This window comes from Aricia agestis, chromosome 4 (assembly GCF_905147365.1).
Source record: "Aricia agestis chromosome 4, ilAriAges1.1, whole genome shotgun sequence".
Taxonomy (NCBI): Eukaryota; Metazoa; Arthropoda; class Insecta; order Lepidoptera; family Lycaenidae; genus Aricia; species Aricia agestis.
In genome coordinates this window covers 14,257,460-14,283,618 of record NC_056409.1, presented here as the reverse complement: position 1 = coordinate 14,283,618, position 26,159 = coordinate 14,257,460, and the positions used below count along the sequence as shown (strand labels likewise).

General features: G+C 36.4%; 1 protein-coding gene across 2 annotated transcripts in view; it reads left to right on the top strand.

Moving 5' to 3' along the window:
- Positions 1 to 26,159, top strand: part of LOC121726526 (hypoxia-inducible factor 1-alpha-like) — an 85,644-nt gene that overhangs the window by 8,625 nt on the left and 50,860 nt on the right. The window contains exons 1-3 of one of the 2 annotated variants that reach the window (XM_042113922.1): positions 5,168 to 5,569; positions 16,906 to 17,093; positions 24,217 to 24,386. In XM_042113922.1, the coding sequence (XP_041969856.1) occupies positions 5,199 to 5,569; positions 16,906 to 17,093; positions 24,217 to 24,386 (729 nt within the window). In that variant the 5' untranslated portion in view covers positions 5,168 to 5,198. Of the gene's footprint in view, positions 1 to 5,167; positions 5,570 to 16,905; positions 17,094 to 24,216; positions 24,387 to 26,159 lie in introns of those variants that run through there. The other variant, XM_042113923.1, reaches the window with a different exon arrangement.

Below are 26,159 nucleotides of genomic sequence, written 5' to 3'. Positions count from 1 at the left end.
ACATTGTTTACTTTGAGGAAATATTCTTAAATAATATTCGGAAGTTTATTTACTCAAACAATTATTCACGGACAAAATGTGTGCAATACCACAGAATATATACAAGCAATACATAAATAGAGTAAGGGCCGCGCTACACCGGAATGGCAGCGGCGAAGCGAGCTTTATTCTTCATTATTGTAATACATAGTATCGCTTATGAAATCGCGGGGCGGCCACGAGAGGCCACGGGCGGCCGCAGACTTCTCAATCGATACTATGTATTACATAATGAAGATAAAGTGTAAAATCATATGACACTGAAAGTGCTCGCCTCGCCGCTGCCATTCCGGTGTGGCGCGGCCCTAAAAGGTACAAGCAATACATAAATAGAATAACAGTCTTTTACGGAATCCTAATAATATGTAACAGTAGATTTTTTTTACTACAATTTATGATGATAATAATAATATTTAATTATATTGTATTTATGTACGTACTATTAAAAAGACGGGTTTTGGGAGTTGTGAATATAAATTTAAAGTTATTTTATTAGTTTAAATTATAATTTAATAATAATAGGATTTAGATTTTCTTAATAATTCTTGGCACTGTAAACATTAATAATAATATCTATAGACGCTTCCCACCTCGTCAGTCTGGCCCCGTGGTAAGTAAGTACCTGAAGGACATTGATGAGGGCACGAAAATTCAGAACTGAATTATTTTTGCACCTGAATTTTCCTCTTTGTTGTTTATTGCAGTAATAATATTTATTTGTTTTAGTAGAACAATAATTCCGAGAATAACTTAAAAAATCAAGTTATTATAAATAAGTGATTGAGTGAAGCTGTGAATTGTAATGGATGCAGGAGCTTGGACTAGCAATGACATATTAAGGGCAGACGAGTGACGTCTGAATCCAGCTGCAGATAACAGATTCAACTTATTTTACTTGGTTTTAATTTTAGGTAAATGTTATTAATAATAAAAAAATTAAAATAATTATTAATTTTTATGTACAAAAAATGTCACAAATGCTGTTCTGTTGGTGAGTCAATAAAAATAAATTAATAAATAAATAAAAGTCGACCATGTGATGCTCTAGTATCTCTGATACTTACTGTTTAGTAACCTAAGCTAGCTAGACTTCTGAAATTTTCACAGATTTTGTATTTATGTTGCCGCCATAACAACAAATACTAAAAACAAAATAAAACTAATATTTAAGGGGGGCTCCCATACAACAAACGTTATTTTTTGGCCTTTTTTGATCGTAATCAATAATGGCAACAGCTAGGCACTTGAAATTTTCATGAAGGCCTAATAGTTATACCTCTAGTTATGTCTACTTTAATAATTATTAATAATATTTAAATAAATTAAAAATTTGAGGGGCCTCCCGTACAAAAATACAATTTTTGGCCTATTTTTCGTCTATAACGGTACGGAACCCTTCGTGCGCGAGTCCGACTCGCGTTTGGTCGAAAGTTAAAGTTTTAATATTAAGTTTGTTTTCGCTATAACTCATAATACGTGACCATGATACCTTGACCTATGAATTGTTGACCATATTTCGTACAATCAAGCCAAAGAATCACTTTAAACAATCCTATAGAGTACATATAATAATATGTAATTTAAAAACAATTTTAGTATATTACTTACTTTAAAATATTTCGCTGTAAACCTACGAATAACAAAAACTAAGGAAAAATAACTCCGTCAAAAAACATGCTCCACAATACTTGTCAAAAAAGTGTACCTTAGGGCTTAGGTACACATTTCAATGCATATGCAATATTTAGGTGACCTTGAGCGGTACTAGGCTGACGTTACATGACAGATCAAAAGGAACCTTTAAAACTGTAATAGTATGGGAGTTACGATTCCTTAGTTTTTATTATTCGTAGCTGTAAACAGTATTATTGGAATATTTTATGCAGACAATTTCTACATTATAGACTACAGAATATAATAGTACTAGGAAATAAAGTATTCTTTGAGTGCTTATTACGTTTATAATACTTTTTCCTAGATTTTTTAATGAAATAAGGGGGCAAGCGAGCAAACGGGTCACCTGATGGAAAGCAACTTCCGTCGCCCATGGACACTCGCAGCATCAGTAGAGCTACAGGTGCGTTGCCGGCCTTTTAAAAGGGGATTGGGGTAATAGGGGAGGGTAGGGAAGGGGATTGGGCCTCCGGTAAACTCACTCGGCGAAACACAGCGCAAGCGCTGTTTCACGCCGGTTTTCTGTGAGAACGTGGTATTTCTCCGGTCGAGCCAGCCCATTCGTGCCGAAACATGGCTCTCCCACGTATGAAATACGTATATTATATACGTATGAATATAGAACTACCAATAAACGAATTTTGCGTGTTATGTTTGTTCACAACAAATTACGTTTTAACCTCGCTCGCACAGATAACGGTAAACGTTTAAAATGTACATAATTTAACGTGCGCGTTTGCGTACCAAGTTATAAACAGGCCAAACGAGTTTTTCAATAAAATCACAACTGAATATGGTTAAAACTAAGAGTGAATAGGAACTAATGGATTCCGACTTCTAGGGCTCGATTACTATGCCTCTGTCGCTTAGCTAGGGCCTAGCTAGGCTAACCTACCGTAGCTGGTAGAGCTGCGGTAGGTTCTAACTTGTAGCGTACCCACAGCTCTGAAATAATAATCTTAAATATTTATTTTATTTCGCTTTTAGGGTTCCGTACCCAAAGGGTAAAAACGGGACCCTATTACTGAGACTTCGGTGTCTGTCCGTCGATCTCCAGGCTGTAACTCAAGAACTGCTATAGCTAGAATTCTAAAATTTTCACAGATTGTGTATACCTGTTGCCGCTATAACAACAAATACTAAAAACTAACTTTTTATTGATTCCCTCTACATACATTTTGATGATTCCCTGGGTATTTTAAGTAGGGAATATCTGATGATTATAACCTAGAAGGGTCTAATTAATCCTTTTTAGACTCTTGTAGGCTAAGGGCCTGTTTCACCACTTCCTGATAAGGCTATCTACCACTTAACTTGACGGATAGAGAATGGATAATCTGTCAAATAAGCATATCCGGCACCTTATCAGGAAGTGGTGAAACAGGCCCTAAAACAGTTAGTTTTAAATCTTAGATTAGAAATTAAATTATCAAATTACATAATTTGTGAACAGGTATAATATAGGTAGAGGAACCTCAAATTGTTGCTGACGCACACAACTCGATTAATTTGCAGTTACGTAATTAAGTTTAATGCCTTCAAAACATAAACAGTAACAAACGATATTTAAAACAAACCTAGCCTTTGAATCGGAATGTTTGATTAATTAATAAGGAAAACTCTAATCTTATTGTTATAGGAAGGTTGTATTAAAATTTAAAAGTAACTAATTCAAAATATTAAGTTGTGATTATCATCATAATATTAATACGCGAACGAAAAACTTTGTAACCCTTTTTACGAAAAATGGGGAAACGTAGGTGCATGAAATTTTGCACAGTTATAGTTTATATGGTGAAGGAGTGCATCGAACTAATATTATTTTGAAATTATGCTTTTATCATACATTTTTTTAACAAATAAAACATTACTCACACTACAACACACACACATGAGAAATGACAGATTTTTGAGTGACAAGCCTATACATACGAATTATACTCTTTTATTTATGGTTGAAGTCTGTTGACATCAAGTTGACGAATTGAAAATGGATTATAGTTTTTTTTATTGAACCTTAGATATTATTAGACAATGCTTACACGGCCAGTCTGAGATCAGCTAAGTCCCAGAGACAAGAGTTGAAAAAAAAATTATATAGGTAGTAGTCCTAATGTCGTTGAAACTAAGGTCGAATTTCGACCATTGGGCGATCTCTAGTCATATTAAAATTGTAAATTACTTACTTAATATAAGTTTGTATTGCCCTTTGGTCCTAAACTAAAACGATATTAACGACATTTTTATTTTGATGATAGAACAATCAAATGTATTTGTAATAAATATTGATACTGCGACTGCCGACTGCTCGGAAAATTGGGTTAACAAGTACTGGAGCGATAACGAGGCCCACAAATGGCTTGGTTCTTTTTTGGAATGCGTATGCACTGACTGCGAGTAAATTCAGAGATCAATTTCATTTAGCTTGTCGCTACTGAGCCGGATACTATCAGTAAGTATACAGTATACACTATACACAATAAATAATAATATAATATGCTTATTACGGGCACGAACTCCTAAGAAGCTAAGTAGCGGAGCTCCAAACAAGCTAAGGAGCGGAAAATATCCTCCACTCCCTCTAAAACATTTTTGGTAATGATCCTCCAGCTGCGCTCACGCGTAGTGTTGGCACTTTCATTTCCTTTTTTTTTCCATACAAAAATACAAACTTTTTGCGCAGATTAATTAATAGATATATTATGTATAATTGTATAATGTACATTAAAGAACTTTTAAATATAACTCTTCAAGAAAAACAACCAAAAAAACTGCCTATAATTTGTGGACATTGAACAAGATGTAATTAATTAGATGCGTGGATGAATCATGGCCAACTAGCTCAGCAACGGGCAGCTCGCAGCAGTAAACACGTAATTATATTCAAGTCGGATGTGCTACGAACGTCATACGAGCCCCATAATATACGATGTGGTTTACAGACAATGTGATCGTAGAATAGCTTCATCAATTTACAACGCGTTAGAAAAGCCACCATCTACATGATAAGTCTGCATTATTTTTGGTAGGAAAAAGGCTTTTGAGGCAACGGCTTTCGTTTACTTAAGTCAAGATAGGCATGTTTTGAAAGAATTTGCCCAAGGGTCATTGGCCACATACTGTTGTATGGAATTCTGTGGTGACTGGTGATTGGCCGTCATTTACTTCTAATAACAGACTTGAAGCGGTTCGTTAAGCGAACAAACCCCAAAACCTAGGCGTTGATCTTAAACACCCACTTGAAAATGTACATATTTTCGCATTTAATGCAAGCATAAATATTTTGTTAATTAGCATAACCACTTAAGTCATAATAATATAACGCCACGTGTTATCTACTGTATATGAGCGCATATCAATTTTTGCTACCATACGAGCTGTGAAATAGTGATAAGAGCATCTTTGGCCTTTATCAGTCGCGCGTCGATTATGTACCCCGATGGACTCATATTTCGTTTGCTCGAATCCAACTAGCGGTGTACGGCATGTTTATTTACGGGGACCAACTGGGGCAGCAGTGCCCCGTGGTCGGGGCATTCGAGGAGACGGGGTGGAACACCCAGTGCCCCATGTACGGCGAGTGGTCGCGGCAACCCGAGCGCGACTCGAGGAACGGTGTTTACAATACAATGAACAGTGGTCTATCGGTGCAGTGTTATAAGAACTATTATTCCAGTGATGTGCCAAACTTTGCGCCACATGTCCAGCAAGTCCCATATTCCTACGTTCGTCCGACGCTGTTTCAGGCAAATCTGCCGTGCGCCCAGAATCAGAATTGGGATTACAACAGCATGTGCTTCAATGTGGACGGCCAGCCTTGTCAGTTCACGAATGTAGTCGATCTTGAGGACTTCATGTGAGTCGAACGACGATATATCTCGTTTATAGGTTTATGTAATTTATTACACAATACAATGGGTTATGATTCTGCTTTAGTTTGGTGAAGCTCGGCGAAAATGTATTTTCCTTTATGGCGTGAGTCAATCGATTAGCTAATACATAATATTTATCGGGTCAATGGAAACCTGTAATTTTAAATCATTATTTTATCGCTCATTGTAAACAAAAATTAAGGTTATCAAGTATGGTTTAGGTATCGACTATCGACATGTTTAACATCAAAGCGATGATAAGTAATGGATGCTTATTGCTTAGCTTCAAAACAGTCTAATTCTAACACGTGCCGTGGAAAGTTATTAGATGTAGACATAATAATATGACCTTTCTATCTTCTGCAATCGACAACAAATTAACTCAAGCAAAGTGTTATGGATCAAAGTCCAAAGAGAGTACATTTCTCCTCTCACTAATTAAGTAAACAAATAAATGTCATAATATTTGGACTGCCATATCTATATTTCGTCTACAAAGGTCATGAATGTATTAAGCCTCTCACACTGGCTCATTATGTCCAAATGATGGCGATTAAGAACTTGTAGAAAGAAATATTCGTCTATAATTGCCCAAGATACCTAGACAGGTGGCGGAATTGTGGTTATCTGTCAACGTCCAACGTGAAAAAAGGCGTTCATCACAACTAAACAAGACGCAATACAACTATCAAATCACGAATTATGTGGGAAAATCGGCTTATCTTGTTCCAAATCTCTATAACAGAGTCGAATTACGGACACTGAAGCCTGAAATAAAATTAATGGTCACGCAACCACAATCAATATTCTTCGCTTGATTATGTATAACGTCAAGAACTTTTAAAGCTTGGTTTTCGGGGTTTTTCGACAACCTAGAATAGCATTACACACTATCGTGTCGCGGTTGTGTATTCCGCGTATCCCGTGCAGAGCCACTTATGCGGAAGAGCAGGAACACCGTTGGGGTTTTAGTGGGTTTGCTCGGGCGGCCCTCCGCCCCCAGGGAGTCCCACATACCCCGGTAGCCCTCCCCAGTCCGCCGGGGATGCGTAACCGCATTTCCCCAACGCAAATGAAAAAAAAGCCGTATTTATTTTCTTATATATTATATACATAATATGTAACACAATAACATTTAATGTAATTACCTACTGCATGCTTTTAGCACAGCTATTGAAGAAATGCGAAAAAATAGAAACGGACTGATTTTAGAGATAATATGACAGATTTTATTTGTCAATCTGTTTTTTTTTTTTATGAAATAAGGGGGCAAACGAGCAAACGGGTCACCTGATGGTAAGCAACTTCCGTCGCCCATGGACACTCGCAGCATCAGAAGAGCTGCAAGTGCGTTGCCGGCCTTTTAAAAGGGAATAGCGTAATAGGGGAGGGTAGGGAAGGGAAGGCTATAGGGCAGGGTAGGGAAGGGAATAGGGTAGGAGATTGGGCCTCCGGTAAACTCACTCACTCGGCGAAACACAGCGCAAGCGCTGTTTCACGCCGGTTTTCTGTGAGCCCGTGGTATTTCACCGGTCGAGCCGGCCCATTCGTGTCGAAGCATGGCTCTACCACGTAAAATGTGTGTGCACAGATATAAACTGTACCCAATAATTAAATAATTAATTATATTTGACGTCCATTAAGCGGTTGATAGGCCACTTGTTACGGACGATAAGGATATAAAGCCTCGATATCGTAGGTCATTCTATGGCTCGTGTTATCTAATCGTGTAGGTCTAACATCCAGAATATGCCGAGATTACAGATACGTATAATGTATTTTGTTTAGATAAACGAGATTTGTAAATCCTGCCTATCAAGTTAGTGTTAGTTATTGTTATGGAGAATTATGGAGTTTAGCGTTATGGAGAATATTTTTGTAAACAAAACTTATTTCTCCGCAATAAAAAGAAGCTAATGACCTTCTCCCGGTTGTCTGTTATGTTTGTGCCAATTTTTAACAAAATCGGTCAAGTATTTTCCGTAGGTTCCGTATCCAAAGGGTAAAAACGGGACCTATTACTAAGACTTCATTGTCTGTCCGTCTGTCCGTCTGTCTGTCACCAGGCTGTATCTCAAGAACCGCTGTAGCTAGCTGCTAGACTTATGATATTTTCACAGATTATGTATATCTGTTGCAGCTGTAACAACCAATACTAAAAATAAAATAAAATAAATATTTAAGGGCAATTTTTGGCTTATTTTTGCTCTGTACAACGCACTTGTCCGAGTATTTAATATTAATGTGGGAATAAAGTATTTGACATTTCCCAATCTATAAGATAATTTTCTTTACATTTTTAAAATTTTATGGGCATGAGTAACAAAGATTGGACGTTAGCCAGACTTCCCAAGAGTATCATCAGGTGACCAGACCACGTGAATTTACCCTTGTGACTACTAGATAGTTATGATTTTCCTTCAGGATCCATTTTGTCTATTAAATTGTGGAAGCTTTCATCACAGCATGTTGCCATATCAAAGTTTGAGCTGCAAAAGAAATGTAAGTTCTAAACTCTAGGCTACAGTAATCCTAAACTCTACCTAGCCTTTTTAACACTTTTTTAAGTATTTTTCGATTTTAATACTTTGTGATAATCCAAATAATATGAAAAGTATAATGTCTGTCCTAATGACGCTAGTGTGTTTTTTGTGAGTAGGTTCTTGTGATTTTTTTTTTGTTAGAGGCTTTTGATATTTTGATGAAGGTAAAAGTTTGAGAAAATGGAACAGTTTTTAATAGTTTTTCTCCGTCCAAAGTTCGCATAGAGGTTATAATAATTTTATCAGTCAGTCGACTCAAAGAACCTTTATTGAATTAATCGAAGTTGTTTCTAAGAAACAAGTATTGTGCGTGTATCCCATTATCAGAGAGGAGGTTATGTTATTGAAATTTTTCCTTGCTCCAATTACTGTCACAAGTCAAAGGGAAAAATAAACTCGAATCTAAATAAAAAGTTTTGTTGGAAGTTTACTTATTTTTATTGACACTATAACTCGCATCTTTTTATTTAGACGTCGTGATGCCCTGGGTTTGGTTATAATATATTAATGGAGAGTTTGTTTTGTCGATGATTTGACCAACACTTTGGACCGATTCATAGAGTCCCAAAACTGTATGTACAAACTTTCAAAATAATATGAAATTTTCTCACTCGTCTCGTGCTTTGGTCCATAAATGGTTGTCTTGCCGACAAATGATACTAGGAAACTTGGTCTTAAATATTACTTCAAAATTGTCGCTTCCTCTTCTGCATCAGCCGTTGTTGCGGTCATACAGCTAAGGAATGCAATCTCGTTCTCGCGAGATCTCGGCCTTTTTAGCGAGATTGATCTCGGACGAAAAAAAAGCCAGATCTCGCGAGTTTGACGAGATTTCACTTGAGCATAAAAACGTTTTATTTGAAGCGCGGACTGACACGGACAGAGTTGCGATCACGGAGTCAAAACAAAGAGGAGCTGGCCTAAGCAACTGTGCACTGTGATTCTCAACTAGGTCCTGAATTTTGACTTCTCGTTGTTTTTTTAGTTATAAAAGAACGTCACGATATCGTGGACGCCGGCTTCCACGATAAAACGTTGGGTGTACGTTATATGCCCTTTTGATTTTACGCACCGCGGACGTTTTGTGCGGTTCAGAAGTGTAAACGTTGTAATGTCCTCTAACGTGCAGGTTAAAAAGTTATCGTCGTCGGAAATTTAAAAGCGTTTCCATATATTTCCATACATTTTACTTCCCTATGTTATCGTTTTACCGCGGACGTCCACGATATTACCGCCACGTCCAAAATTATAAAAGCACATTAAAAGAGAAGACTGGCTGTTTCTTTCCTTTGTTATTTGATAGATAGTAGATACGTAAGTGAAAGTACTTAAACATTATAGACAGATACATCAAACAATGTTTGATGCATAAAATTCTATTGAAAAAAATCGTGAAAATAAATGTTAATCTTATAAGTAATACTTATAATATTTATTACTTTTTTTTCGTAATTTATTCAAATATTGTGATTATTTGCAAAAAAAACCCACCAAACTACTAATCTCGCGAGATCTCAAAATTGGCGAGATCTCGCGGTATTGTATTCATAAACTCGCGGGATCTCGCTTGAGCCCCAATCTCGCGAGATTTTCATTCCCTACATACAGCAAACTGTCGATGGGAGATTTGCATTTTTATTGATTAACCCATCAATCCCCAAGCGGCAGCCGGCTGCCGTATAACATTGAAAATCTATTGTGTACCCATAGATACTTGCATACTCAAGTAGATTGTCCTTTCTGTTGTCGAGTCCCCTATGTGATAAGTTATCACATAGTATCCCTCGTACTATAATGTAGAATTCAAAAAGATTAACAACATTGTCCTTCCGCGTTTGACTGAAGTAGTGTGAAGTGTGATGATATACTATATGAATATACTGAGGATTGAGGACCTACTTAGGTAGGCACTCGTTGTCAGAAGGATTATCATTAGTAATTCTAGTATTTTATGAAACAAACTCGAAGCGTTGAACCTTGTTCCAGTCCATTTTCAAATCGAAAAAAGCAAGTAAATGTTATTCTCGTGAAATGTAAAAAAACACGTTTGTTGTATGGGATACCCTTAAATATTAATTTTATTTTGTTTTTTGTATTTGTTGATATAGCGGCAACAGATATACCTACACAATCTGTGAAAATTTCAACTCTAGCTATTACCGTTCTTGAGTTACAGCCTGGAGACAGACAGACGGAGAGACGGACAGACAACGAAGTCTTAGTAATAGGGTCTCATTTTTACCCTTTGGTTACATAACCCTAAAAATTAATCTCGACTTCCACTGCCGGACACTTATGACCATGAGTTATGACAGTTGGTCGCTGCCAGACCAGTGACTACCTAAAAGTTACAGTTATCCCGATTTTATAATACTTATATAAAAATTAGCTTAAAAAATTAGCTTTATGTTTTATCTACGATTACCTAACCTTCAGAACTGGAAACTCCTAAAGGGGGTGACAGGCGTGCGAGTAAGTACGCGGACTTATGGCTCGACGATCTTAATCGCCTGTGTGTCAGCAAAGAGCCACGAGCCGCGGGCCGCGAGCCTGGGGGCATGGTAATCCAGTGTATTAGCGATTTCTCGTGTGTCACCGACGCGAGTCGAGGAAGTTCGCGAACTTAAAACCCGCGTACTTTAAGTTCGTATGTCTATCAGGCACTTAAATTAACTGCGACCGAAACTCCATTGTTGCTGGTCGGTCTTACCTCTAAAGACCACATACAGGAAAACATTCAGCTTTTTTAAAATGACGAATGTCTGGCTGTCGCTGGCTCTTACTCTATTAATTACTAGCGGCCCGCCCCGGCTTCGCACGGGTGGTCATTGATTTTTAAATAATTTATTTTGATAAGAATTAATGCCATGAGTAAAATAAAGGCATTTAAATGTAGTCCAAAAACATTATTTTCAAGATTTTTTAATAAAAAAATGGTTATTGTTCCTCACTCAGCATATATAGGTATAGATTGTCGTGGACTTCTTTGTAGATATTTAAAAGATCTACAATTACTTAGAACATTTTATGGTTCTATATATTATAGTAAAGGCAGCGTACGCGAAAAAAGTAACATTTCTGGTTGATTTTTTACACCTTGCGTCCGAAAATCCCAAATATCTTACGGAACCCTATTTTTTTCCAAAATAAAATTTAGCCTATGCTCAGCAGAATTAATGTAGGATTCCAATGGTTTAAGAATATTTCAAATCGGTCCAGTAGTTTCGGAGCCTATTCAAGACAAACAAACAATCAAATCTTTCCTCTTTATAATAGTAGTGTAGATAAAAGAAGGACGTTATTGTTTATATAAATTTATTATTGTACGAGCTTTTGCCCGCGGCTTCGCTCGCGTTAAGAAGTATTATTATAGACAAACTTTCATGCCCTATTTTAACCCCTTGGGGTTGGAATTTAAAAAAAACCTTTCTTAGCGGATGTCTTCGTCATAACATCTACCTGCATGCAAAATTTCAGCCCAATCGGTCCAGTGGTTTGGGCTGTGCGTTGATAGATCACCATGTCAGTTAGTCACCTTTGAGTTTTATATATAACATAATAATATAGATCCCATCAAAAACATCCTGTAAAAAAACCAAACAAACTCAGTTTTTATACCGTAAAAATTTATGAGATCCATGCAAATTGCAATACCAAGTCGGTTAATTTATTCAGTCCCTACCTAGGGGACCTTCTGTCTCAAGTTATTACGTAAGTTATTATCATCTTAATATATATATTTCTTGTGTGCGTGTGTATGTGACTGAACTCCTTCTAAACGACTGGACCAATTTTGATGAAATTTTTTGTGTGTGTTCGTGGAGATTCGAGAATGGTTTAGATTTACAGTTTGGTCTACTGGAAAATGTTTTTTCAATTAATTTCTTATTTATAAGGAGTTGTTGATTTTGGAATGTTTTACATTAGATCCGGCGGACGGCGCTATCATCGCATTCAATATTATTCTATTTCAATTTTAGTTTGTCCTGACAGATGGTGCTACGATTAATTTGAAAAAAATTTTGTTATTCAATTCATGTGCTAACACATAGGCTACAATTTTAACCGACTTTCAAAATGGGGGAGGTGTTATGTTCGTTTTCTTATATTCAACGATTACTCCACCGTTTGTTAACCGATTTTCAAAATTTTTCTTTTGGTATATAGGGTATCATCCCAATTTGGTATTATATTCAGAAAAGTGGTGATCTGATGAAGGATCCATAAGTAATCGAGGGAACTCCTCAAAACTTATAGGGAAACATATGGTGACTTCGGTTTCGTGAGAAGTATTCTAAGCATATGCTACCAACAAGTAAGATTTTGCACCAAGATATACCTGGTATACCGTGGTCCGGAAGGTGCTGAGAGAATTCCTGATTCTTTATAGATACAAGTTTGGGAGTTTCGGCGTTGTTTTAAGAACAGAAAGCATATGCTACTATGCAAATTACATTCTTCATCATCATCATCATCATCATCACTACCATATTATACCATTTCATAGTCTTTTAGATCGAGACTCGAGTTTGTCAAGCGATAATTAAAAAAAATCTATATCTACCTAATATTATAAACCTGAAGAGTATGTTTGCTTGAACGCGTCAATCTCAGAAACTACAGGTCCGATTTAAAAACTTATCTCAGTGTTAGATAGATCATTTATCGAGTAAGACTCATCATTTATCGAGAAGGTTATATTATATTATTACTCTAAGACTAATACGACAGAAGAAACTCAGGAAAATGTGGGAAAAACGGGGGAAATATTTTTTATGGGAAAATGTACCTACGGATTCTGTAAAATTTCTAATTTACGCGGGCGAAGCCGCGCGGGACATCTAGTATCAATATTAAAAATCTTTTACGTTTTAAATAAATAGATCAACTTGGACTTCGCATGGAGCGCAATAGACTAAGCCCCGATTTCACCAAGGACCGTTAAAGTTAACGCTCGAATTAGTATCACGTTACCTCTTTCGTTTTTCTTGTGAATGAAAGAGAAGACGTGACATTTTAACAAGCTGTTAACACTAACAGACGTTGGTGAAATTGGGGCTAAACAATCTAATAATATAATAATTACGTTATGTATTTAAATTGTAAGATACATTGTGTTTTCATGCGATGTCCAAGTCGATCTATTTATTTAAAACGTAAAAGATTTTTAATATTGATATGATAATAACTTACGTAATAACTTGAGACAGAAGGTCCCCTAGGTAGGGAATAAATTTACCGACTTGGTATTGCATGGATCTCATAAATTTGTTACGGTATAAAAAAGACTTGGTTTTTTTACAGGATGTTTTTGATGGGATCTCACTTCTTTTTGTAGAGTCCTACTTTTCTCCTTTTTGATGTACCTTTCATAAATTGCAATTAATGTAACTTTGTAATCTTATACAATATGTAGGTATATGGGATTGCAAAGTTATTCACGAAGTTAGAGAAAGAAGAAGAAAACTGGACAGTAATTATGAAATGTTTATTAGGTTTTCCCTGAATGAAGACCCTAAACACTAGCTAGATATCTCTCTAACGACGATAAACCGGAGATATTGATGGTACGGGTACACTTATTCATAAACCGCAAACGTAACTTTGTAATCCTATACATTTATATGGGATTACAAAGTTATTTACGAAGTTAGTGTAGGTATCTAGAAAACTGGACAGAATTTTTTGAATATTTGAATTTTTCCTTGATTTAGACACTAAACACTAATTATATTCTAAATTTGAAGGTTCTATGTCTGCTAGAAGTGCCTTAGACTTTTGGTGATCGGTCAGTCAGTCAGTCAGTCAGTGACAAAATTAAGAAACTTTAACAAGTTACAGTTCTTAAACTACTGGTGCAAATTGAATAAAATTTTAAATATACCGTGTTTATACAATCAAAAAAATCTTGCTTAGCAACTGAAAATTCAGCCTTGTTGGTTTATCCACAATGAAGCTCAAAAAGAGCCTGAATTGGTTCGAGAAAAGGATAGTACGGCCGTGCCGCTCTTTTGCTCGACTTGGAGGGGGCACTGCCGTGCCCCCAGATGACACATAACCGTGATGATATATCTAATATTTGCGAACGAACGGACGATTTCGCGAGGCGCGTCACAGCGCTCCTTCAATTGAGAAACGGGAGCGCGATTATATTCGCAATCATCGTCAATTGGACGACCAATGATAGTCTGTTTATAAGGATAGCTTACACAGTGTGAGCAGCTGAAGTGACAGCAAGCAGCTACTGCGCCTGTACTCGCACGAGAGCTGGACTCGCTGCCCTGGGTCACACCATGCACGCTGCTGACGCCGCAGCCCGCAGTAGATAGGTAATGTCCCAGTGACATCGCCTAGTTGAGTTGTATCTGTGGTGAGTGACGAGTGAAAACCAAAAATGTTGTAGTAACTCACACCAGAGCAACTGAATGTACGTCCACTCGTGTGTGCAAGTAGCTGCACCTCAATAACTGATTAGACCATCTCGTATCTCACTTCTCAGCTCGCACCGTGTAACTCAGGCATATGGGCTTATTCACACAAATATGCGATTTGACGATGCTGCTCAGAAATCAGAATACAGAGTCTGTTCTGTATTCTGAGCGATGCTGTAATAATTTGCAGCACTACGTAATTCCAAGCATCGTAGCTCGTCGTCGACGATAACGACCTGGTAATCCATTGAGCCAAAAATCAAAATACGTTCGTCGCATAGAAAACGTACTTTACGGGTTTAAAAAGTATCCTATGTCCTTTCTCGGGACTCAAGGTATGTTAACAAATTTTATCAAAATCGGTTCAGTGGCTTAAGCGTGGAGAGACAACAGAAATACTATACATTCTTAAATCAAAACTTCACACTTTCAAAGACCGCTCCGCGTTGTTTTACATCTCGTTATTATTGGCACTAAGTCCTCACAGTAGTCATTGTTTTTTCAAAGCATTAGTGTTCTGAAAATGTTTAGGTACTTATGAACCGTAAAATTCTGCGGATTTTGGCTTTTTGAGTCCGTTATAGAATTGCGTGCTCTACACTAATTAATATCCTCTACGATTACTGTATAATTATATACATATTTATCATATCCCACATATCTCGGTTGATTGGCAGCCGTCGCGGCTGGTCGCCCCCGTTAATAGTAGTTCTCAAATATAATGCGTTACTACCGTATTTACGATAGATTTTCCTCAATGCGTTGCACTCTATCGCCTCGTCTACGCTCCCGAAACTTGTCTACTCAAGTAACCGGTTGTAACCAGTTAGCCACTTGTTTATGGGAAGAATAATTGAAGATGTGAGTGGATGAAGAAGTGGATAACTAACATTTAATATAAGGAAAAATACTCATTTTTCCCCTAAATCTTGTAACTTACTTCAATCTGGCTATACATAAAATTCGCATTTTTTATTTCAATTAATTTCCAGCCCCTAGTCCCTTATTTATGCAAAAAACTAACTCATCATCCACTCACGTCTTTAGTACCTTATAGAGCTAAAAAATTTAATGGATGAGAGTAACATTAAAATAAAAAGTCGGCCCAGTGCGAGTCGGACTCGCGCAAGGAGGGTTCCGTGCCGTAATATAGAGCAAAAATAATCTCGCACTTATTATAGCTATGTAGTTCTGTGAAACTTAAAAAAATAATAATGAACTTTGTACTCAAAGTTCAAAAAGTGTGCTGAAAACATTTTAATGTAAAAAACAACTGACTAGCATCTAGTAGTTACTAGTATATAATATTACAGTGATGTTAAATAATATCTCAATTCTCTACATGTCGAATGTAGTCGAAGAATTTCTCTACAATCAGGGAGATCGCAGACGACAGACTTTTTGTGCGATCGAGTCTGCAGCGCCCATACAGTCGGCATGGCCGCGCCGCAGACTCGATCGCACAAAAAGTCTGTCGTCTGCGATCTCCCTCTAAATAAAGTTCTTGTTACACGCATTGTATGTTGCGATCTGCGGATATTTTGCCCTAATAGAAAATGTGTCGCTCAAAGTTCTCCTAGTTGAAAATAATAATAATTAATAACGTTACTAATCTCATTAGCTGACGCATTTGTTAAGTATGCTATTTAGAGCAGCAGATACTGCGGTGGGGCCTAATGACAAATTAATGGACATGCATTGTTAATTATTGCGAGCCACAGAGATTGTTGGCGCCTTGTGTTACTTGTGTTTTGTAATAATAACAAATAAATAAATTATTATTTTTTAATAATTATTAAAGCTATTGCAAAAGAGCTGTGATAATGTGTATACCAGGCAAGGCAGAATTCGTCGTCCGTGGGCGGAATGTTTACGCTTACGAGAGGTATTTTGTTTGTGAGAGAGTATTTTTGTTTTTTCTCCGTTTCGCTCAATGAACTTATTTTAGGTCACAGATGTCGTCTAATTGTTACCAGTAAAAAGCTAAGTTGCTGATTGCTGCACAGTTCCAAACTAGAATATAATATTTTTGTCTACAACTAAACGATATAATTTTTACATTGTGTTGCAATGGAAATTAAGTAGTTTGGCCACTACAACTAAGGATCACTTTACATTGCAAAGTGAAGCGTCGGATGGTGTGATGCAATTTTAAATAAGCCATCCAAAACTGAACATTACTTACATAACCTCCTCCTTTTTGGAAGTCGGTTAAAAATAAGTTAGACGTTGAACTTAGACAGCCCGCGATGTTGGACTGTTCCAAATTGTAAGGGCGCGCGACCTTCGAATGTTGCTTCTAAGTTCAAATTCCTTCTTGGAAAGTAAATGTTTTTTTTTTTTCAGGAACAATGAGAAGCGCAAGGAGAAGTCGCGAGTGGCGGCGCGATGTAGACGCACCAAGGAGGTGCAGATCTTCGCCGAGCTGACCGCCGCGCTGCCCGCCAAGAAGGAGGAGGTGGAACAGCTTGACAAGGCCTCCATCATGAGGCTGGCTATATCGTACCTGCGTGTGCGTGACGTCGTGTCCATGTGTGAGTACACCGCACACTAATGACATAATGATTAAGTAGCCTTAAAGGTATATTTTTAGAATTCGAACTTAATAGCTGCTCTACATAATCGTGTTTCAAGAATATCTTGGTCATGACAGGCTGATCTACCAATAGCATACCGACATCTCTCCGTGAATCAATTTCTCTGATGGAAAATGAGGTACTTATTCTTAAGAATTTTATGCAAAGCAAAGACGATTATCTTATCAGTTATCATTCATGAATCATGTGAGCAACTGGTTTAGAATTTCCCTTTGTAAATTAAAAAATAGCAACCTCTCAGACCCTGATTGATTTAAATATCATAGGTATTATTGTTATTATCTATTAGTTTGACATTTATTGACGACATTATGATAAATTATGAGCACTAAATTCTAATAACTGTAACTTGTTAGAAGTGATTTTATTGACTGACGCAAGTTTGTTCGTTTTCATTCAATGCGCGTACCTAGTTACCTACCCGTATCATACGCTCATTGTCAGCGTAATATTGATTTGTGTGTTCGATATAGTATATTATTATAATTCGTTCCACTTCCAAAACGAATTCGTCAGTTCCAACCAGAGACATTTAAAGATTGCTTAACTTAACTTTTATTCAAGATTTAGGGCCTGTTTCACCACTTTCTGATAAAGTGCCTGCCTAAAAGGCTATTCACAACTTTTTTGACAGATTCTCCATACTTGACCTGTCAAGTTAATTGGTGGATAGCCTTATCAGTTATCAGGAAGTGGTGAAACAGGCCCTAAAAAATTAAATCCATACATGTTCTGACAATCTTAAATCTCTATTAAAGTAATGTTGAGATGGTATTACTTATCTAAATACTCTTACTGCCGCACTCAGAGACCAACATTAATTACTTAAATGCAGATTTTGACATTAGTCCCATACATTATCTTTCAAACTATTTATTAAATTGAAGTTTAATCATCAATAATTAATGTCTCTGAGTATACGTTAGTGTCTAGCGGTAGCGCTCTTTGAATGTCTACAGCAAAATGGAAAATATTGCCACGTTGATTGTGTCTGAATATCAACCTACCTCGACTACTATTTTAATGCACCAGTAATGCTTCTTCGTACCTCGTTCGATCCAGTCCGTTTTGTACCAAATAGCATACTTGACTAAGGGCTTGAAGTTATATAAATAAGCCCTTCGGCATATTTTGTTTGACATCTCATGACATTTTATTAAGATGTCATCCATATCTACATATGGATTGAAAAAAAGAACGAACAAATTGAGAACTGCCTCAATGTGGCACTAAAATAGCGGAATCTGGGGCACAGTAGTAAACAGTTTGGCATTACCAGTAGCCAATATGTCTCTTCGGGCAAGTTTTCCTCAACGTCAGCATTAACCACAATTTCCGATCAATTTGCAACGCTGGCACGCCTTATAGGTACCTAACTACCTACTCTATTTTATGTAAATAACTACCGATGCTGATTCTATAATTTCAATCCAACCGCAGCTTGCGCGTGGAATAAATTGTTTGTCATGCGTCATACAAAAATGCAAAATATATTGTTTTGCCAAATCTTAACATTTAGTAGGGGAGGTAGTGCTATCGTTTGCTAAGTCATTTCATACCCACCAAAGGGGCATGCCAAGTCTCCATACAAATTTTGGCCCACAGTGCACACCTGTACTGTGTACTGATAATTATAGTAGGCAATGGCAACAACTAATTCCTAAAAGAAGTGGTTTATAAAAAACTTGGCATTTTTAAGTTATTAATTATTTTGTATGTTATATAAACACAAGTTATATGATATATGTGCAATGTCATTTTATAAATTATTTTCATTTATCTGAGAGTACAATGTAATAAAACAATATTATATTTTAGTTTTACACATTTATTCATCAATCATCATCATTATATACTACTAATACTTCATCTAAAAATTGAGCCGGTGGAAAAATATTGTTTTCATGCCGTGCCCATCCTAAATACCACAACACAGTCATGACGTGGGCACAGCATCCTACTGTTCGACGGCCTGCAATACAATTACAGTAATACTGATTAATTGCTTCACGGCCTGTATTAATTGTATTGTATAAAATATACACAAAGTATACTTTGCGACTAACATGCCGACTAGCAATTCTTGCCCTTAACAGAAAAGAATTAGGTCCAAATATATTACCCTCCATCATTCTGTTTCTAACATTTGTGCATATTTCAATATGATAGCACCCATTAAACCTCCTATGCTCTCCATAGTAGGAGCGAGCTTGTTTTAATTGGTAAGTCCCGCATGCAATCAACGTTAATTCGTTTATATTTAATCTAGGAAATTCACTAATATTTTCATTGCTCACAGTAATATTTTGAAAATCTGCTCTTACTCTATTCAGATTGTGATCTCTTACATAATCACACAGATCATTATTTCTATTCATGTTTCGGTTCACTATATCTAATATTTCAGCAGCATCCTCTCTATCTTGAACTCTTAAACTATATTTATTAATAAGAGCAGCAGCCACGGAAAAATCAATCATGATGTGCTTAGAAGCCCTGTTGAAAAATAATTGTCTGAATATTTTGAATTTTGTCTTAAATATGCCATTTACAACCTCGACTACCCAGCGACATAATGTTACAGCTCTTGTCTCGTTAGCATCCCGAGTTGAAAGCTGGGTTTCACCTTCTTCAAGAGACAAAGGGACATGTACACTATAGCCACAACTACGTAATAATGGTAATGAGTCCCTAAAGCCTCTATCTAATATAAAGACATCCCCTGGTTGGAAAAAGCGTCGACAAGGGCTATTTTCGTTTGAGAATTCTTGTTTAATGATTTCCGCATCAGTTGTTGTCGCAGGGTAGGGGCCAAAGACATCGATAATATAACCATCACTACATACTAGCAAAAATGGTTTTACCAAATTGCGATACTTGTGAAGAGAGTAAGTCATTTTTTGGTAGAGATAATTTGAGCTTTTCTCTATATAAACATAAGTTCCATCAGCAATTATAATAGGTTTTCTGTCTTCACCCCCAAAAAGGCCATTTGGAATTAACAGATTTCTTCGAGAGATATCTTCTCTCGAGATATGGTTTAAACCAAGATTTCTCGGGACAAAGTCCTGATCTAATATTTCACGAGCTGTGTTCATTAAAAGTTCTAATGTGCTTCTAGGCACTCGTAACAAAGATGCAATGCGCTCATCACTATCTCCTGTTCGCAACTTCATTAAGTACGCTGCAAGTGCAAAAGCTCCTCTGCGTTTTTCTGATAATCTCGGGACTTCTAAAAGAATTTCTTGAAATTGCTGCTTTGAAAAACCTAGATAATAGTGAACAATATGATCTGGCATGATATGTATGTTTTCAAAATCCAAATGCAAAAGCATATTTTCTTTTAATAGAGAAAATATTTCTTCAATTTGTGTTGGGCTAAATGTTTTAATAGGATTATATATAGATTGTATAAGTAATTCCCATGAGTTACTACTCAAGTGATAAGAACAGATCCTACAATCTGAAGGCACATAATAATTGTAGTCGCAAAGTAAACTTACACGTAGCGATGACGGTATTAAACATCTTTCCGTTCCATTGCACCCAGGATAAAAACACTGGCGTTGTGTGCTTGGTGCTCTAATATAATTTGGCAAAAATATATCATTACTACCACCCGAACTCCCATCTTCTTGTGAGGTATTAACAGATGATACCTCCTGAGGACTGCTTGCTGCTTCTGGGTCCTGTTCGACAGTAGTTCGTGAGGCTGCTCTGTCAGTCCTTCTCCAACAAGTATGACAGAGATACGTTGTTCTAGGCATCTAAAAAACAAAGAAAATTATATGAATTATGCATTATAACTAAAAAATAAATTATTTGTTTTGAATGACTTGAATACTTTAGTATTACTTTATGATAATATATTTTTAAAACTAAATATATTAATTAATATATTTAGTTTTAAATATATATATATTAGTATCAGAATACTAATATAAAAAATTACAAACCTGACGGGGTGCTATCTGCTGTGCAATCATATTTCTAATGGCAGCTTCACGCAATGAATTGGTATTTAGAGTGTGTGAACGTCTCCTTAATAGCGATATTCCACAGCTGATACATATATTGACATGACCAACAATAGGTCCAGGGCTTGTTGGATGTCGTATCTCGTCCCAGGCATTGGTCCAACAAGTATTGCACACCAAACTATTACTGGAAACTTGTACCTAAAATGAAAGGAATTGTATATTACATTATCATATTTTATTATAAACTCAGTAGCATAAAATAATGGGTATTTTTGTGAGTTTTATTATTTACATGAATAAGTATCAGATTATTTATTTAATTTACCTGTTGCGATCCAAGCCATCGTTGTATAAGACATCGAACTTCAGCTATTTCTAAGGTGTGTCTTCGCATCCTAGACACATTCACACAGCAGTTTATACACCGAAGATCTCCACTCACAACAGTAGACGAAGACTGTTCAGAAACGCTAGATCCAGAAGGAATGCCAGGGTCGTCTGTCGAAGCATCTGTCACCAAATCCAAGTTCTCACCAATGTCGTCGTGAGTAGCGGAAGCGGAATCCATTATCAGGCCGTAGTCATCGGATGTAGAAGAATCGCCAAAGTCAGTATTCATAATAATAGTCGTAAAACAGAGTTAAAATACAAAATCACAGAATACGTCTACAACAACAGCACAAAATATTGAAAACAATAAACAACGTTTTCCCGTTTCCGGCGTCTAGCACTTAGAGCTGGTGTTGCCAGAACACAAAAAAATAAGTTTTGAGAAGGCAGACGATATTAGAAAAAAATATATATAATTTAAATATTATATTAAATGTATAGGTCATTATTTTTATTTTTTAAATCATTGCAAAAAGTAACAATAAATATAAATATTATATTATTCATAGAAATATTCGATTATATCTGACAAAATAATATTTTTAGTAATGGCAACATTTTTATGTTAATGTAGTGTACACTGTACAATGTACATAGATAGAGTAGAAATAAGGTTCATATTCGTTTACTTGTAAGTTGTATAACCACAGTACAAATGGCGCGGCCAGATCCGGCCGCTTGGGGGTTGAGGGACTAATATTTTTTGCAAAAAGTTGCCGAGTTGTACAGATTAATGAATACAAGGTAGGACTACTATAAATATCTATAAAATTTTTGAATATAACCAATTATGTGTGCACTTCTGGGCCTAATATTGGCATTCCCCTTTTTGTCCAGCGGTAGCTTAATTAATCAGCGTCAGTCGCCGCACCCGTGGTGGGATGTTAACTGAGAGTATTTCAAAGTTGTAAAAAAAAATAATTGCGAAAAGTGATTTTATACCGAATGAAAAATTTATGGATGATTATTGAGGTCATAAGGCTTAACCAAAAATGCACCGTCAGCCGTATCGCAGACGGGGGATTCAACGTCAGTCGCGTTACTGAACTATGTTAAAAAAATTTAAATATAAAGTCATTTCATACCGTACAAAATTTAAACAGGTGAATGTTGATACCTTTTTAATAATAAAGACCACCGTCAGTCGTTAATATGCGGGTGGAAAGCCCGTCAGCCAGCGATATAAGCTATAACCAATATAGCCCTACTTCGCGCTCAATGTATCCTGGGGCGTCGCGTAGACGACATTTCCACCTGCAAATATTCAGCTGACGGCGATTTTCGTTTGAATTAACCATAAAATTGTCTCACATAGCAATTTTAAGTAATTAATTCGATAGTCAATATTTGTGAAGAATTATATACATTTTACTTTAAAAGCACCATCTGTTGTTATATACTAAAACTAAAATAGCACCTACCGAACCTAAACGTGTATAATCTAGATATGAACCTTTATTGGGTGCGAATTGATATCTTTTTAATGTCAATTCAATACGATTCCCAACAACAACTTTGAGATACTCTCAATTTTTATTCCACCCATACTGGAGTAGCTGACGATCAAAACTCTTATGTATTAATAGAATAGTATTATTGTTAAGATTTTCGCTCGGTATGAAATGACTTTTTTAAATGAGCGCGACCTCCCCTACTAATTGGTATGCAGTTGCAGTATTCATTGTTTCTTAACTTAATAATTATCGTCTGGTTTTTATACTCTATTATACTGGCACCGTCAGGTGCCAAGTGGTGATTTATGTCGCCCAATTATTGCCACCAGTTCAAACAAGTCTACCTATTAACAATGCACCTGACCCTAACTTGACTACATACTTAAACATAGATCTCAAAATCTGTAAGGTCTAGAAAACTGATTTATTTACACAAGTAACTTCAGTTCATGAATATTAAATGCTCAAGACGAAAACACGATTACTGAAAAAATGCTCGAAAATTTTATTTTTACATAAAACCTTGTTTTAATAACTTCGAATTTTGATGTTTTTCTTTAATATTTTTTAATAATAAAAAGGCATTGATAAAACCTGCTCAAAATACTTTTTTCATCTATATATTAATACGTGAGCCAAAAACTATGTATCCCTTTTGACGAAAAATGGGGAAACGTAGGTGAATAAAATTTTGTATAGTTATAGTTTATATAGTGAAGGAGTGCATCGAGCTAATATTATTTTGAAATTATGCTTTTATCATAATTTTTTTTAATAAATAAAACATTACACACACTACAACATACACGAATTATACGAATTATACTCTTTTATTTATGGTTGAAGTCTGTTGACAACAAGGTGACAAATTGAAAATGGGTTATATTTTTTTCTATTGAATCGTTTACTATTAGACAATGCTTACACGGCCAGTCTGAGATCAGCTGAGTCCCAGAGACAAGAGTTGAAAAAAGTCAATATTGATGTCGTTGAAACTAAGGTCGAATTTCGACCATTGGGCGATCTCTAGTAATCATTATTCGTTATAGTTCGTCTTTTATTCATAGTAAAACTAACTTGGCCATGATTCCGCGTCGTCCTTTTTCACCTGGCATATATGAAAGACGGGTGTGAGTGTAAAGAGAGAAGGACGATGTTTGATTTTTTGGGTTAGCAGGCCTCTTAATGAAGCTCTAACCATACAGTAGAATTGAAACGTATTTTAATTCATTTCAGTGCCCGAAGACTCGGAGCCGCCCAAGCTCCAGAGCCCAAAAGGCTTAGAGGAGATCCAGTCGGAGCTGTCGTATATGAATGCACTGGACGGCTTCGTGCTGGTGCTGTCCCAGCAGGGAGACATCGTGTACTGCAGCGAGAACATCGGAGAGCATCTTGGTGTCTCTCAGGTAAATGACCCATGATGACTGGTAGTCGGTAGATAACGCCATCCGTAGGCTTAGCATGGTCACATAGAAGCAGTTTCTTTCTTCGGAAGAAAAGACAAAGAGACAGATTGACAAAGGAAACCCGCCACTATCACTAAAATCTGTAAGTATGTCTGTCGATTCTTCCTCGTTTCTAGTGTTGTTATGCTAAACCTGCATGCATCAAATAAAAAAATAAAAAAAATTATATTATGATGAGGTCTAAGTTCTAACATTATAAAGAGAGAGGGATTTTTATTACGAATAATTTGCGTCGTCTATGGGCTTTTCGCCCATATCCTTTGTATGTCGCTTTTTTATATAATTTGTTCATCTACTTTAAGTATGTCCAAGAGAAGAAAGAGGGGTTAGAGTGAATTCAGTAAAATCAGTCATAAATGCTAAACGATTGTTGTCATAGCAGAGAGACATTTTGTTAGTCTACAAGCATCTTGGTATCTCTCACTCTCAGGCTACGGCAAATATAATGGTTGATGATCAAGAGAGCCTCAAGAGTTTGAGATTGAGCCCGAGCAACACATGAATGAATGCATTATGCAATGGATTATGGATGGCTTCATGCTAGTATAGCAGCGCGCTTAGCATGGCCGTGCGCACCAAAAAGGGGTAAGGGCTTAGGGACAGATAAAAAGACATTAAAGATAAAATAATTTATAGGGAATCAAGAATGGCGGGACCCAGGACAGTAGGGTGGACATTCCCATGATTTGGCCCGTATATTACGAACGGTTGATGGGGCCATGAGTTAGTGGAGGGATTTGTCCCAATATTATAAGAAGCTTATATTTATAAAACAGTTATCTAAGTTGAAGGTAGCCTAGGCTCTAATATCTGTCTATAACATTTTTATAATAACTGATGTAATGTAATGTGATACTTACTATAATTTAATATTCATATTTTAAACGTGACGTCCTTTTATTAATTAATAATTACATGTGTTACGTATTCAGTCTTATTACCCTTTGCCCTATAATAGGTTCTAGAACACAACAACAAACTGCATGAATCGGCGTAATCGTTTCATTATTACTTGATTGCATAAGACCTTGGCCTCCACGTAACTACCTCTAATACAAAATGCATGGAGTAGGTTTTTTTTTAATTTTATTGAGAAAATAAAAGGGAATTTAATGTACATTTTCTTAGTTTACGAGGAAAATGTAAAGTTATCCCAATGACATCATATAACATGGTGTTACGTACGAAGAAACTTTCTCTTTTTCTTAGTATGAGGGACTTGTTATTGTGAAAGCTTGATTTAAGTATTTCAATATATTTTGTTCATTATTTATGATCGTTTATTGTTTTTTTGGGCCCTTAGCTATTTTTTATTTATATCCGCGACTTCTTTGCATCGGAATTCGTTAATGTCGCGGAAACGTGTTTAAAAAATACCTACAGCCTCTTTAAGAACACAATTTTTTTTTTTATGAAATAAGGCAAACGAGCAAACGGGTCACCTGATGGAAAGCAACTTCCGTCGCCCATGGATACTCGCAGCTTCAGAAGAGCTGCAAGTGCGTTGCCGGCCTTTTAAGAGGGAATAGGGAGGGTAGGGTAGGGAAGGGAATAGGGTAGGGGATTGGACCTCCGGTAAACTCACTCACTCGGCGAAACACAGCGCAAGCGCTGTTTCACGCCGGTTTTCTGTACTTACCTATCTTCAAATTGGTTTCCGACAGACAAAGTGACAAAAAAAATTAAATTGAAATTATTTTATAATATGTGGAT